The following is a 15,786-nucleotide window of genomic DNA, read 5'->3' as shown; positions in this document are numbered from 1 at the left end:
TGACCTATGAATTACTGTCTTCTAACGAAAATTTAATTCTCTCTTCTGTTTTCTCTGCATGTGATAAAATCAAGAGAAAAAGATCCTAAAGGAAAAATCCAAGAGATGTCAGTATCTACATTATGGGACATTGTTTTCTTTTCAAAAGCTAAATGATAAGTATTAGGATATTGTTTAATACATTAAAATAACATGGCAAATGGCAAGGATTGCAGTACCTTGAATGAGTGACTCAAGAAGCAGAGTTACTTAGGAATTCAGATTTGATTACTGACTAGGTGGACAACTTGATTACTGATTAGGTTGGACCATAAAGAAAGCTGAGTGCTGAAGAATTGATGCCTTTGAACTGTGGTGTTGGAGAAGACTCTTGAGAGTCCCTTGGACTTCAAGGAGATCCAACCAGTCAATCCTAAAGGAAATCAGTCCTGAATATTCATTGGAAGGACTGATGCTGAAGCTGAAACTCCGATAATTTGGCCACCTGATGCGAAGAACTGACTCAATGAAAAATACCCTGATGCTGGGAAAGATTGAAGGTAGGAGAAGGGGACGACAGAGGATGAGATGGTTGGATGGCATCACCGACTTGATGGGCATGAGTTTGAGCAAGCTCTGGGAGTTGGTGATGGACAGAGAAACCTGGAATGCTGCAGTCCATGGGGTCGCAAAGAGTCAGACACAACTGAGCAACTGAACTGAACTAGGTGGAAAATGCAGAGTAAATTTCTGACCTTAGTTTCCTCATTAAAAAATTGCAATAATTAGAGTGGCTGTCCTAGGCAGACTCTCTTGTGAATTAATTAGTAACTAAAGCCTCCCCCGGATAATGTGGCATTATATCAAGTCAGGTTACTTTTTCAGTTTCCTGTAGGGACAGGAACTGACCTGGATCTCTTCGATGCTGCTGTGTATACCCCATAGCACCCAGGCAGGCTCAGGCCGGGGAGACCTGGTGGGGACCAAGCAGTTGCCTGATATAAAGACACACTGATGACTGTGGAGGCTTCGCATCTCTAGCCCAGTCAGCTGGATGGTTGAAAAACATTTCAAAATTGCTCTAAAAAAAAACCCACTTCCAACGTGTGTTACCTTGGTTTTATTAGGATGCTACAAAGCATTGTAATCAAACATTGTTATAAAAGTATATCACCTATTTGAAAAAAAGTGACTTAAAAATGTTGTTATGGAGTGGTGTCACTCACCTGATATGAGCTAAAAATGAGCAGTATGGATGTCACTCAGGGACTGGAAAAATAGAAATGAATATTTTCATAGGAAATAAAAGAAAAATAACTACCAGCAATTGTGTAAGAACAATGGGGAATGGGTGTGTATTGATTAGAAATCTTTTGGTTACACATGACAGATACCCCAACTCAAACATGTTTTGTTTGTTTGTTTGTTTTGTCTTAGCAAAAAAAAAAAGTGAGGGAGAAGAGGCCATAGAAAAGACTTATCTGGTCATGTAATTGGAAAGTTCCAAAGTATGTTGGTTTCAGGTGAGGCTTGATCCAGCCACTGATCAACATTATCAAGAACTTGCCTTTCCTTATGTCTTACCAATGCCTGGATGCCTTTGTACAAGTCACTGATAATTCTAAAAATTCATCTAGCTTCCATTCTCCATTCCTAATCAGAGATCAATTTCTTTTGGGGGAATAATTTCTCCCCTAGTGTCTTTGATCTTCATGAGAAAGTAATTCCAGGTACCTGTCTCAATCTCTACTGAAACCAAGAGAAAAAGATTTTGCCCCTCCTGTGCTCATCTCTTCCCCAGTCCTAGAGCCATGAGAAGACATGTGAATTAAGCTTAGTCAGACAGATGCTCTCTCCTGAGACTTTAGAGCTTAACCAAGGTCACGAGGAAGGAAGAAGCAGAGGCGGGTCCATAACAGAACCTTCTTAATAAACATTTACCATACGTCCCAACCTTGCAGCAAGGTCTTTGCACCTTCCCACTGTCAAGCCTGGTTCAACATATTTAGCCAACTCTGGGAGCCCCAAAAACGTTCACCTTTGCTCAGGATGCATAGGTCCTGCTGCTTGCTTGACAGAGCAATGAAGACTTTCTGGGGATGGCCACGTGGAGGAGAGCCTCCCGTTCTCAATGTCTGTGTGCACTATGTACAGTATCTTATGATGTGCCCTTTTCACATCACGTTGCTGATTTAAACACCAGACAGAGTTCCCCGAGAATGGGGGCCTTACCTATGTTTAGCCCAGTGTCTGGTCAATATTATACATTTAAAACAATATGTTCAATGACATAGTTGATGCATGAATCTCCTTAGAGAGAAAAGACATGTTGGTATTAAACAATTCTAAATTTAAGGCAGTGTATTATTAAGCAGAAATCATAAAGGCTCTTTACAAAGTGGGGAACTGCCATAAAAAATAATTTTAGGCTGTTTTATAAGAGGTCACTACATATTCTTTGAGGATCTATATACCTGTCAGGACAAATCTTGTTTCATCCTTGAAATTTAATCTGGAGCTTTTTCGCAGCAGATGGATATCTCTCTAATAGGGAATAAATATCCATTTTACCACCAGGAAATGCCTCTGATGCTTAGGTACAGGCCTCTTCCTAAATGAAATAGGTTGGTTTTAGTCTTACAGCATCACTCCAGTCACCAAGCCCTGGCTGATGACTCCTCATGGTTAAAGATGTGTTTGGTCCTGCAGGGTGAACTCTGAGCTCAATGGGGGTTGGCCCCTGCTCTCTCTCTCTCACTGCGGAGTCATAGCCACATCTAGACCCATTGTGGATGGGCCTGTGGGGAGCCATTCTGGTGAGTATGACATGGACATATCTTTGGGGAGGATCATAATTCAACCCACTATAGACAGATAAACACACACACTTCGTAGCTCTGTCCACAGTAAAGGCCTAAGAGCAGTGACACTTGGACAGCAACAAGCACATCTTTGTATGGTACTTCCACTGTTCTGAAGGTCTGTGATTGTTTAAAAACACAAGTCAGGAGTGACCTTCAATTTTAGTAAATGGTCAATTGCAGGATATAATCTGAGGAGCTGCCCACAGCCATCAGCTAGTTTCCATACATGTTTATCATTGTTTCATACTTATTAGAATGAATTACATTTTTGTAGCACTTTCACACATTATTTATTAAGCAATGAACTCTATAAAGTTGGGGACTAAATCTATTTCATTTATCATTCATTTATCCAATGCCCCAAACAGTCCCTGGGACACAGTAGGCACTCAATAAATATGTACTGATTGAATGAATGAATGAATGAATGAGTGAATGAAGCTAGCTTGGACTAGAAGAAGCATGACCTTTGAAGTTAGACAGATCTAGGTAAACTGTCATCTCTTATTTCCTAATTGATCCAACCTGTCAATCCTGAAGGAAATCGGTCCTGAATATTCACTGGAAGGACTGATGCTGAAGCTGAAACTCTAATACTTTGGCCACCTGATGTGAAGAATTGACTCTTTAGAAAAGACCTTGATGCTGAGAAAGAGTGAAGGCAGGAGGAGAAGCGGACAACAGAGGATAAGATGGTTGGATGGCATCACCGACTCAATGGACATGAGTTTGAGTAAGCTCCAGGAGTTGGTGATGGACAGGGAAGGCTGGCATGCTGCAGTCCATGGGGTCACAAAGAGTTGGACATGACTGAGTGACTGAACCGAACTGGACCCCACTGGTCACCTTCTCAGCCTAGCTGAGACAGCAGCAAGACTACTGGGTTTGAATCCTGGCTTTACTATTTCCTAGTTGTGTGATCTTGGGCAAGTTGCTTCAGTTTCCTCATCTACAAAATGGTAATTATTAATATAATAATAATATAATATATTAACAATAATATACTTTATAGGGCTGTATAGTATGTTATGAGTGGCTCAGATGGCTTCACTGCAGAATTCTAACAGATGTTTGAACAAGAATTTCTTCTAGAATACAGAGGGAACACTTTCCAGTTCATTTTATGAACCTGACACCAAAACCAAAGACACTAAATTAAAGAGAGCAGACTAATTTCTCTCAAAATTGTAAATGTAAAAATCCTTAACAGAATATCAGCAAAGAGAATTCAGCAACACGTAAAAAGAATTAAACCCCGTGACCAAGTGGGGCTATTCCAGAGATACAAAGCTGACTCCATATTTGAAAGCAAACCCTGGAGTCCAGCATATTGTCAATATGTGGTGTCCAGGAGCCTCCACTGAGCAGGTCCGGGAAGAAGGTGTGTGTGTGTGCTCAGTCGTGTCCAACTGTTCGTGACTCCCTGAACTGTAGCCTGCTAGGCTCCTCTGTCCACGGAATTTTCCAAGTGATACTAGAGTAGGTTGCCATTTCCTACTCCAGGGGATCTTCCCGACCCAGGGATTGAACCTGTGTCTCTTGCCTGTCCTGTACTAGCTGGCAGATTCTTTACTACTACGCCACCTGAAGGTGAGGCCAAGCAAACCCTGTGAAGTGAAAAAACTGGACTTAACACACATGGCTTCTGTTCAAAAAATAAAGTATTGCACTCCCCACATCAGGTGACACCTGGCTTGTCCACCTAACGCTTGTCTGATTGAGAGCTTCAGACACAGAAGGCCCGGGAACAAACAGGAGGAAGGTTGGCATGAGGCTTCAGATGCTAAATGGGACAGTCCAATTTCCTAAGGTCAGTGTGACCCCAAGAAGAGGGTCCAGGAGCAAAGACGGTGCTCCAGGCAATAAGCTGGCACTTGAAATATATGGAAACCAACTCTGAATTTTTTTGTTTAGAAACTTCATACTTACACTTTGAACCACATCCCTATAAATTTGACTTTGAAAACATTGAGCTGGCACCGTTCCTAACCTATACCAAAGGTGGAGATAGAGACTGCTAGCTAATAAAGTTCATCTCTGTATGAAATATGTTGTTACCAGACCCTCTGCCTGGGGTTCATCTCATAAGAAGAAAAAGTTCCCAGCTGCCCCTGGGAAGTCTCTGGGCATCCATTCAGGACAGAAAGTATCATGCTCTCGGCACCTTGCCTGCAGCCCCTTGGCGCTCTCCATCCCAGCTTCCAAACAAGCTGACCGCCTCCTCCCTCCCTATGGAGGCACAGCGCTCAGCCCAGAGCTGCTCTCACCCTGAAATCACAAGTGCTGAGGACTTCAGCTGGGAAGCAGCCCTCAGCACTGAAGGGTGGGAATTGGAGGGTAAAAATCCCAGCTCCCACTTCGCTGGGAGGAATAACTCAGGCAGGTTCTTCACAAAGGTTAATATGCTTACGACTTGGGCATAGTAATAATACGCAGCTTCTGACTCAGCAAGCTGGGGGTAGGATGATTCTGCCTTTCTAACAGAACCCCAGGTGATGCTGATGCCGATGGTCTGGGGACCACACTTTGACTCTCCTACAAGTGCTTTCTGCAGTTTTCTCCCAAACAAACTGCTTGCTCTCAAATTTCTGATGGAGGGTTGGCTTTGAGGGGAAGCACTTTTTTTTCTCTTTTCTTACATTTCATGTTCCTTGTTTTCACTTTTCTCAGAGCCTGACCATTAACTTTGCAATGTGACCCAGGGTAAATACCTCATTTCCTCATGTCCAGAATGAGGAGGTCTGACTATCTCGTTTCCCTCCCACTCCAACATCCTAAGATGTTCTTATTATTCTAGTGATTATCATATTCTCTCTACTCTCCCCGAACAGCTCTCCTGCTCTTGCGCATGACCTTCTAAAATCAAGCTGGCTTCAGAGCCAGCTCATCTTCAAAAGATGTCTCTAAACAGAAATGGGAAAATGGAAGCCTTTTCTTCAAACATAATAGCAGAAATCTTTGACAGATAAAGGATATAGCAAATGTTCACACATGCTGATGCTATTCAAAAAAAAACCCCAAAACATAAGAACAGTAGTTTCAGGCAGAGGCTATGAAATTGAAAATTGGTGCAAAACCAACAAAAGCTAAGAAACCATAATCAAGACATCTAATTAGGAGATAATACATATAACAAAGCATAATGGTGACTTTGTATACTTTGTCTGCTTCTTTGGTCATACATTCCTAGATATACATATACAGACGCATGCTGTCCTTTTCCAGATAATCATTTTGGAAAGTCAAGTATACATATAAAGCAAGTACATACATATTATTATGTTAGTCACCGTTTTTTACCCCAAACAATAAAACCCAGCCTAAACACATGTTTTATTTCCAATAACTTAATACATTTTCTAAAATATTAATAAATGAAATTCGCACGTGTAACTGTTAGGCATTGCTGTGTAACAATCCCCCAATCACAGTGACGGACAAAAATAAGCAGTCAAATCCCATTCAGGCCTCTGCATGTCTGCTGCATAGCTCAGCTTCAGGCTGCAAGTCTGCAGGTCGGCTGGAACGGCTCCACGATACGTGAATGCAGCCCGGCACCCAGATGCTCGTGAGGCTGCGGCTCAGGCACAGCATCTTCTCACTGCAGAGGTCAGATGTCTCTAAAAACAAGGGCTAGGTTCAAACTGGTACACCGTTACCTCCTCACATTCTATAAAATCCAAGTCACGTGGCCAAGCCACACACCAGTAAGCGCCTCCCGTGGAGTTATCAGTCGATGCAGTGAGTATTGGCTGAGTAACAATCCAATCTGCCGAGATGCTATAAAGAACTCTAGAGGCACTTTCTAATGAGGAATGATAAAAGTGGTAAAAGCAATAACACTGTTATTTGAAAATCAACTGATAAGGGGGCCATCCTGGAAGCATAAGTTTTAATTTGTTTAAAAAAGTCATTTTATAGAAGTCAAACTTCCTACTTACCCAACTGAATGCATCCAATTCTTAAGTTCATGTGGGACAGAAACCTACCCACAGAGGATCCTGAAGAGCTATCAAGTCCATGTTTCCTTCATTCCTCTCTTATGTTAAAAGCGCTTTTAAAAAGGAAGCAAAATTACCAGAATCTCCATTCAGATGCTCCAAGTTGGGGCTTAGCAGGCCATCTGCAAGGGATGAAAAAGCAGCACTGATTTGTTGGAGTCGATTAGACTTTGTGGTAAGTCAGGAGTCCTGAGTTCAAGTCAGGTGCTCAACTACCTTAACTGCCCCTTCACATCAGCTGCCTGCCGGACACACCGCTCCAGGCACCCGTTTCCTCACCCCCGAATGCCCTCTCAGATGCAGCCAGTCCTAATATCACATCTATGGCTCTACAATATGTTGGAGGTTTTCTGCTGTCACTGTTTTCTTAATGGGGAGTGCTTTGTAGAATCACTGATTTCAGCTCTAGAAAGCTTATGTGTGCTAAAGGTTAACAATGAGAAATCTTATTTAATATTCTAGATTCTCTCATCAAGAAGAAATTCTCTTGGGATTTGTTGAGCTCATTTGCAACGCAGCAACAATTTATTCTCTACATTAAAATCAAAAGGTTGCCTTCTCTTATTGGGTGACTCTGATATGCCAGCAAAAATCAGCTCCTCTGTTTGTTTGGCTGTGGGGTAATTTCATAACAAAATGATGAATAACAGAGGGGCTTTTTTTGAGCCATCATATTATCCTAAGAACCCGAAGGTGGATTTTGAACTAGGAATGGGAGGAGTGATTGCCCACCCTACCTGGCAGTGTACAGCAGAAAAAAAGAAAGAAAAGTCAAATACTTTAAAAATCAACTTCTAATGCAAAAGGTCTACATTTCTCTAGAGAAAATTTAACTAATTAATTATTAACTCCCCATCACTTGTCAAGTTCTTCAGGCAGACAGTAACCTCACTATTTTACCTGGCAAACACCCATGTCCCCTTAGCCAGGCACACGCCCCTGAGTTTGGTACTTCATCTCACTAATTCTCTGCACAGTCCTCTGAGATAAGTGCTATCTCCCCTTCATAGGTGAGAAACCCGAGCTGGCTCCAGCTTTGCCAACCTCGGTCGCCCCAGATTCAGTGAAGAGTTCCCTTTCACTCTCCTCGCGACATTCCTGGCCCCTTAAATCTCACCTCCTGGTGCCGCAGGGTGCGGGATGCGGACTGGGGACAGCGGCTCAGTGCCCTTTGGAGCTGGGGCGGGCCTGGCGGGTGGCCAGGGGGCGCCCAGGCCGGGTCACTTCGCACTCTTGACGAGCCATGGAGCTGGAGCGGCCGGCGCCCGCGGAGGTGCGCATGAGCCAGGCCATCCAGCCTGCGCACGCCACCCCCCGGGGCGAGCTGAGCGCAGCGCAGCTGCTCAAGTGGATCGACACCACAGCCTGCCTGGCGGGTAGGAGTGCTGGAAGGCGGGTGTAAGACCAGGGAGACCCAGGGGTGCCGGGGTCCGGAATGCGGGAGCCCTACCTGAGGGGCCCAGTGTATGTTGGGGAGGCGAGTGTCCGGGATGGCGGAGAGTGCCTGGGAAGTGGGCTAGGATGTGGAGATGCAGGATGGCGGGTGTCAGGAAGGCAGAGGTCAGGATGTCAAAAGATCTGGGGCAGTGGGGTGCGGGTCTGCGCCACCCCAGGACCCGGAATGGATAAGGAGAGAGAAGGAAGGAGAGGAAGGTATTTACAGAGTTTTCAACCTAGTGCAGCTGGGAAATAGTGATTGAGATTGTTTATCCAGTACTGGGAAAGTCCTGGACCAGTGGTTCTTAAACCTCTTGGTCTTTTATCCCATTAAATAAGCGAGGCCCCAAGAGAACTTTCATGTGGGTTCTTTTTTATATGCATACTTACCATATGTGAAATTTTTAAAAATAATTCTTTTGAAAATAACAAAAATCCATTATGTATTTTTACTGTAAAATAACTATTTTCAACAAGAACATAAATGTACTTAGAGTACTGGTATTGGCTTACATTTCTGCAGATCTAACATTCAGTTTAATACATCACCCATCTCCCATATCTGCTTCTGAATTGTTTGTTGCCTTCCCCACCCTCGTGTAGCCTGCACGAAGGACCTTTGCACCTGCTGTTCTTTCTTCCTTTGCACTTTTCTCCTGGCCCTTCCTTGCATTCCATCTCCACGAAACACCATTTCTGCACAGCAGTCTATCCTAACCACCTGCTGTGCACTTGCACGCTTTCATCACTTTGTCACATTTCCTTTCCGCATTCCTTCACACCGCTTAACACAATCTGCAATTACTTTGTGTGTTAGTATGTCCACCTTTGATTTCCTGACTGGCCAGTTAGCATGTAAACTAAAGTTAGTTTTCTAGTGGTTACTACGCCCTAAACAAAAGCCTCCTGACTATACGGATGGGTAACTGAACGGGTGTGTCCAGAACCGGCAGTCTTATTTAGGAGGCCAGGCTTTGCATACAATCCTTAATAGACTCAGAAGATGTACATTTTAAGTAAACTATGTGAGGATAAAATATTAGAGCTGGAAGGAGCTTAAGATCACGTATCCCAGGATTCTTATTTTACAGAGGACAAAAGTAAAGCTCAGCTGATTACAAATCCCTGCTTTCCTCAATGAGTGTTCATACAATTTCTAATCCCCTGTGTGTTAACCACCCACAAAATTCAGTCATATATCTGATGCCAGTTTGTTTGATTTCTGTTTGTTGATAGGAATGTTTGGTTTCTGTCTTAACAGGTTTAATCAGGATTTGAGGTTGGTTATAATAACATAATAATGGCGACATGAATACAAATGTAATTCACATGGAGGAGAAACCAGTATAGAAATTATGGAGGTTGCTAATAATAACGATGCCTATTTCCATGGCAACTGAATTCATCATGTGAATATTGAAGTGACTTTTAAAGTTACCTCACTCCGTGCTTCTGTCCTGTAATGAAGGAACAATTGCCCTTTTGCGATTTTCATAAAAATTTCTATGCTTTTACATCTTTGGAAACTCAGACCACAGCAGGAGTCAACTGATAACCAATTACTGTGGACCTTAATAGTTATATTATTAATAATACAATATTGAAGAAATCTTTATGACAAAGTTGGTTTGGAAACATGGTTAATACCTGTGTTAAACACTCTACAGTAAGAAAAGACACCACATAAGCAAAGGACATTATCTAGCCAGTGAACGTGAAAGTTGCTCAGTGTCTGACTCTTTGCAACCCCATGGACTATACAGTCCATGGAATTCTCCCAGGCCAGAATACTGGAGTGGGTAGCCTTTCCCTTCTCCAGGGGCTCTTCCCAACCCAGGGATTGAACCCAGGTCTCCTGTATTGCAGGTGGATTCTTTACCAGCTGAGCCACAAGAGAAGCCCAAGAATATTGGAGTGGGTAGCCTATCCCTTCTCCAGGGGATCTTCCTGACCCAGGAATCGAACCAGGGTCTCCTGTATTGCAGTCGGATTCTTTACCAACTGAGCTATACCAAGGTGTAACTGAATCTTTGGCAGAGAAATGCTCCATCATGGCATTATATTTAATACAGTAGGAGTAATTAAAAAAAAAAAACAAAACCTGTTTTTTTCTGGCATTTTTCCAACCGGAGTTCCAAGTGACCCACATTTCTGTGTAGACACATTACTATGACAAATAATGATCACAACTGTGGCCCCAAAGTACTTCCATGACACCCAGGCACTGCTAGATTCCAAAATGCCTTCTCAATATTTAAAGGAAGATTAAATACATTCACTATCATGTTGCCATTAGACCTCATTTCTGTCAGTGGCCCCATTATTCTTCTCATATCTTAATCCTAGAGGCTTTAAGCCATCTATGAGTCATTCTCCACCCTCCATATTTTAAAATATCTCAGACTCACATTTCCTTCTCTATTTCATTTGTGCATCTTTTCCAGGGTTCACTCTTTCAGGAATGGCACCCAAATATCCAGTGATGCATGCCAAAAATCTAGGCATCAACCATCCTTGATTCTTGCTTCTCCATCCATATATATCTCATCTATGAACCAAGTCTTATCAACGTTCCCTTGAAGCAATCTCTCAAACCCAAGCATCTTGCTAGCCTCCACTGCCACCACCTAGTGCAGGATAAACATCATCTTTCATGTGGACTTCAGCAGTGGTTTCCAAACTGGTCTTCTCCATTCATTCTGGTCTCCTCTCCACACTGCATCTAAAGTACTTTTTGAAGGTGTTTATCTGATCATGTCACTAGTTCTGTTCATCTTGTCCCACTGTCTTCCTTACCAAAGGCTATAAATGTTCCTCTTCTAACATGGTAAGTATCTCCTATTAGAAAAATATCTCCCACAGATAACAACTATAAACTCTGGAACAAATACTGAATAAAAGCCACGTAAGGGAGCTGAAAAGTGAACAAAAGCAGGCTTAAAACATTTGGAAATCAACACTCAAAGGAACAGAATGGTGCTAAGAAACTTTATCTTTTTTTGTTTGTTTGTTTATTTTTAATGATTTTAAGACCTTCTTTCTTTCCTTAGAAAGAATCCACTATTCTCCCAGCTTAATTTCTGAGGGAAACCCACAGACTTGCTGATTTGAAGAGGATTTTGGGGAAATACAGCTACTGGAATGTGAGGGGGCAAATTCAAGACAAGAGAGAGGCAGAGAGGCAGAACCCTAAAATATATCTATAATCTTTGCTCAGCTCTCTGGTGACCCTGAGCCATGTATACACAGGCAGACTCCAGACTTCCTAGCTGAGGCCAAAATAATTAAAAGAGCTGATCTCCCACCTCTAGGGAGACAGTTTTATACTGTGAGCTTAATTAAATTACCCAATGGAAAAAAACACAATGCTCTTCAGAGGACCATATAAGAACCCACAATTTCTATAACATATCAATCATAATAACTAGGCTTCAATCCAAAATTACTTGATTTTCAAAGAAACATGAAAGCATGACCCATTCTTAAGAGAAGAGACAGACAGTAGAGACTAATCCCTAGAAGACTTAATGCTGGAATTAAGCCTCAAGGATTTTTAAAGCGAGTGTCGTAACTCTGCTCAAGAATATAGTGAAAAATATGATCATAATGAAAGACACAGTAAATCTCAGTACAGAAATAGAAACTATAAAAACAATAACTCAATGGAAATTCCAGAACTGAAAGTTATAGTATTTGAAATTAAAAACTCACTGGATAGGATTAAACAAAGAATGGAGGTGACTGAGTAAAGTTACTAAACATAAAGATCAATAGACATTACTCAATCTCAAGAACAGGGGAAAAAAGGAATTTAAAAAATAAAATGTCTGGGATTTATGAAAAAAATCAAATGCATAAAATTTTTTATTTTTATAATTTTATAATTATAATTATATAATTTTATATTTTATAATTATATATAATTATAATTATAATATATATTTATAAATATATATATTTGTATAATATATAATTTATAAATTATATAATATATATTTATATAATTTATAATTATATATATAATTATAATTATATATAATTATAATTATATTTTATAATTATAATTATAATTTTATAATTTTTATAATTTTTATAATTTTATAATTTTATTTTTATAATTTTATAATTGAAGTCCCATAGACAAGAGAAGGCATGGGAAAAAAGCAAATATTTGAAGAAATAATAGACCAATTTTCCCAAATATGGTACAAGATTGCACAGATTCAAAAAGATCATAGGACACCAAGCAAAATCAATACAAAGAAAGTCACATTTATGCACATCATCGACAAACTATGGTGAAGAGAAAATCTTGAAAGTAGAGAAAAACACTTTATGATATATAGGAAGACAAGGATTAGAATTAGCCACTGACCTCATTAGAATTAGGGCTTTCATCGAGGCTCAGATGGTAAAGAATCTGCCTGCAATGCATGAGACCCAGGTTCAATCCCTGGGTTGGGAAGATCCTCTGGAGAAGGATATGGCTACCCACTCCAGTATTCTTGCCTGGAGAATCCCATGGACAGAGGAGCCTGACGGGCTACAGTCCACGGGGTCACAAAGTCGGACGCAACTGAGCACCTAACACTGTTTCTGCTTCTTCTCATCTTCCAGATCTCACTTCAAGCATCCTCTCCACATGGACACCTTCCTTGACATCCACCCAGGTGTGGTTCCTCAGTTACAGACCCTCAAAATATCCATGTTTTCTTCAGATCACCTAACTTATTTTGTTATTATGTACTCATTTAATTAATGTCTGGCTCCTCCACTACACTCCATGAGAATAAGGACGGTGGCTGTTTTACATTTCCAGGACTTTACATGGAGGTCGGCACAGCACAGGATGTTGTTCTTCAGTCGCTAACTCATATCCGGTTCTTTGCAACCCAATGGACTGCAGCACACCAGGACTCCCTGTCCTTCACCATCTCCCTGAGTTTGCTCAAGCTCATCTCCATTGGGTCAATGATGCCATCCACTCATCTCATCCTCTGTTGTCCTCCTCTCTTGCCCTCAGTCTTTCCAAGCATCAGGGTCTTTTGCAAACAGTCTTCTCATCAGGTGGCCGAAGTACTGGAGCTTCAGCTTCAGCATTAGTCCTTCCAATGAATATTCAGGGTTGACTTCCTTTAGGATTGACTGGTTTGATCTTGCTGTCCAAGGGACTCTCAAGCACCTTCTCTAGCACCACAATTCAAAAGTATCAATTCTTTGGCATTCAGCGTTCCTTATGGTCCAACTCACATCCATACATGACTACCGGAAAAACCACAGCTTTGACTATATGACCTTTGTTGGCAGTGATGTCTCTGCTTTTTAACTTGCTGTCATACCTTTTCTTCCAAGGAGCGTTTTTTAATTTTGTGGCTGTAGTCACCATCTGCAGTGATTTTGGAGCCCAAGCATTTAATCAATATTAGTTAAAAGAAGGAATGAAGAAGTCACCATCGTTTTGATCAATCATCATTCCTGGATTACATCCACTTAGCTACTATTCCTCAGCTTTTCTCAGTTTTCCCAGGAAATCAGAAATAGCTTTAGAGGTCCTCCACTTTTACTGGCATACTGCATGAAGGACAATTAAAACAAAGAACCAGAACAGATTGGTCCTGTCGAACTCATATCTGTCACAATTACAAAGAAAAATGATCACACGTAAAATTTGTGGCCCTATGTTGGTTCCCCATATTTTAATTTTTCACTTTTAATTTAATGGCCCTTGAAAGTCTATAATATAGACCATGGCAATTGAGTCCCTGAAGCCCATATTCAGCCAAGAACTTCTCTAGGGAGCATTCCTTGGTTGGCCTTTTTTCTCAGAGTTTCTATTGCTTCTACAGTCAAAATCACTATTTAGAACAATGTATTTGATCTTTCTAAGCCAAAATTGCCTCATTTGTAAAATGGAACTATTAACAGTATCAACCTCATGTAATTAATATGCATACTTAGCTCAGTGCCAGGCCAATAATAAATGATAATTATTATTATGATTATGTTTCTTTGTGATCCCTAATGCAATCTGGTATAGTGCTACATATACATAGAAGATGCCCAATATACACAATAAAAAGTTAGTCTTTTTTTGCATTTCAGTCATTATTTAAATCACTCAAAATTTGGTAACTCATGTTGGTTACCAAATTGGTTGGCTATAGGGTTACACTTTATCGACAAGAATAGTTTAATAAACATATCATTCCCTCATGTCAGGTAACCAGAATGAGTTTAGTCAACACTTTACAGCATATATTTGCAAGAGTCCCAATCATTCTCCAGAAAAAGGGCATTGACTATGGCTAGGTCTCTGTCACTGAGTAGACTCATTAAAAGATAGGACTGATTCAGCTCAAAGTGTCTGAAAATCAATGGGAATTTAACAAATATTTGATACTCTGAACTGAACTGAGCCCACCTTGAGCATTTCTAGAGTCTGATATTTTTATGTGTCTTTTCTCTAATTGAACTTCAGACCTGGGAAGCCCATTCTCCCCTCTCCATCACTCACATACACAGTTCTGCTATGCTATGGTTAGTTTTCTAGTTACTCAGTTTAGGTCATGTGCATATTTGGAAGAATAGCTATTTCCAGTGAGTAAAACCAGAATGTCCCATTTTCTACAGAATTAGATCATAGGGAGGAATGTTTCACATACTTGCTCTCTAGAGTACTTTATCATATCTCTTTACCTGGAACTGTCAATATATATTACAATTAAAGTAATCCTCTATACACAGAGAATGCAGATTCAGTATAATTCACTATCTCTTTCTTTTTCATAATATGGCACTAGGAGTGAAGTCTGCAAAATTAAAATGGAGTTAAAATTTCTTTAAAAAGCTAATGCAGTCAGTCTGTTTAGGTTTTAATTGTTCCTCAAAATGAAATTCTGGAAAAAACACATGTCAAAAATTTTCCCAAAGAGGATAAATTCTGATACTTTTACATAAAGTAAAACCAACAATAATAAAAAACAAAAAACTCAACAAATTAAATAATGCAGACAGGGACCATGGAAATAATTGGAGCTCCTTCGGAACCTCTCACCCTACTCAATGCTTTCCTCCTCCTGCATAATTAATGCAAGTGAATTTCATATGGATTTAGTAGTAATAAGTAAATAATGATTAAATACTTACTACATGCCCATCTCTATTTCTCTGACGCCAAGACACGTTTCTCTCTGATTTGGGATATGACCTTGAAGTCTTCTTTACTGTTCAGTGCTTACACTGGTTAAGTGGTTTAAATTTTTTCAGCTATTGGTTATGTGGATAATAGCTACAGCTCTGATACCCTCTTTTAAAAAAAAAAGAAGGGTAGTACTTGACAAAATAGTTAAAGTTGACACCAACTTATTGAAGTTACTATTCAAGTAGCTAGATATGCTGGGTATTGGTGTTAAATTTCAAATCAAAGAAAGTGTAAGTTAAAACTTTGGAGGAAGTACAGTAATTTCCATGCAGTAGAAAAATAATGTATCAAGCAAAGGAACTGT

At 40.5% G+C, this 15,786-nt stretch overlaps 1 protein-coding gene and 1 long non-coding RNA gene across 3 annotated transcripts in view; one reads left to right on the top strand and one right to left on the bottom strand.

Moving 5' to 3' along the window:
- Positions 1-4,344: 4,344 nt before the first annotated feature.
- Positions 4,345-8,090, bottom strand: LOC122700563. Of its 2 annotated transcripts, none has more exons than XR_006342807.1 (3): positions 7,962-8,090; positions 6,785-6,966; positions 4,345-6,463 (listed from the first exon to the last, which is right to left on the bottom strand). It is a non-coding gene; the product is annotated as an uncharacterized LOC122700563 (long non-coding RNA). The 2 variants fall into 2 exon arrangements; XR_006342806.1 differs by having other exon boundaries at positions 6,922-6,966.
- ACOT12 (acyl-CoA thioesterase 12) overlaps positions 7,968-15,786 on the top strand; it is a 38,205-nt gene continuing 30,386 nt past the window's right edge. The window contains exon 1 of the mRNA XM_043913522.1: positions 7,968-8,220. Coding sequence (XP_043769457.1) covers positions 8,088-8,220 — 133 coding nt within the window. The 5' untranslated portion in view covers positions 7,968-8,087. The remainder of the gene's footprint in view (positions 8,221-15,786) is intronic.

Source organism: Cervus elaphus, chromosome 9, assembly GCF_910594005.1.
Source record: "Cervus elaphus chromosome 9, mCerEla1.1, whole genome shotgun sequence".
In the NCBI taxonomy this organism is placed as follows: domain Eukaryota; kingdom Metazoa; phylum Chordata; class Mammalia; order Artiodactyla; family Cervidae; genus Cervus; species Cervus elaphus.
This window is presented reverse-complemented; position numbering and strand designations above follow the sequence as displayed.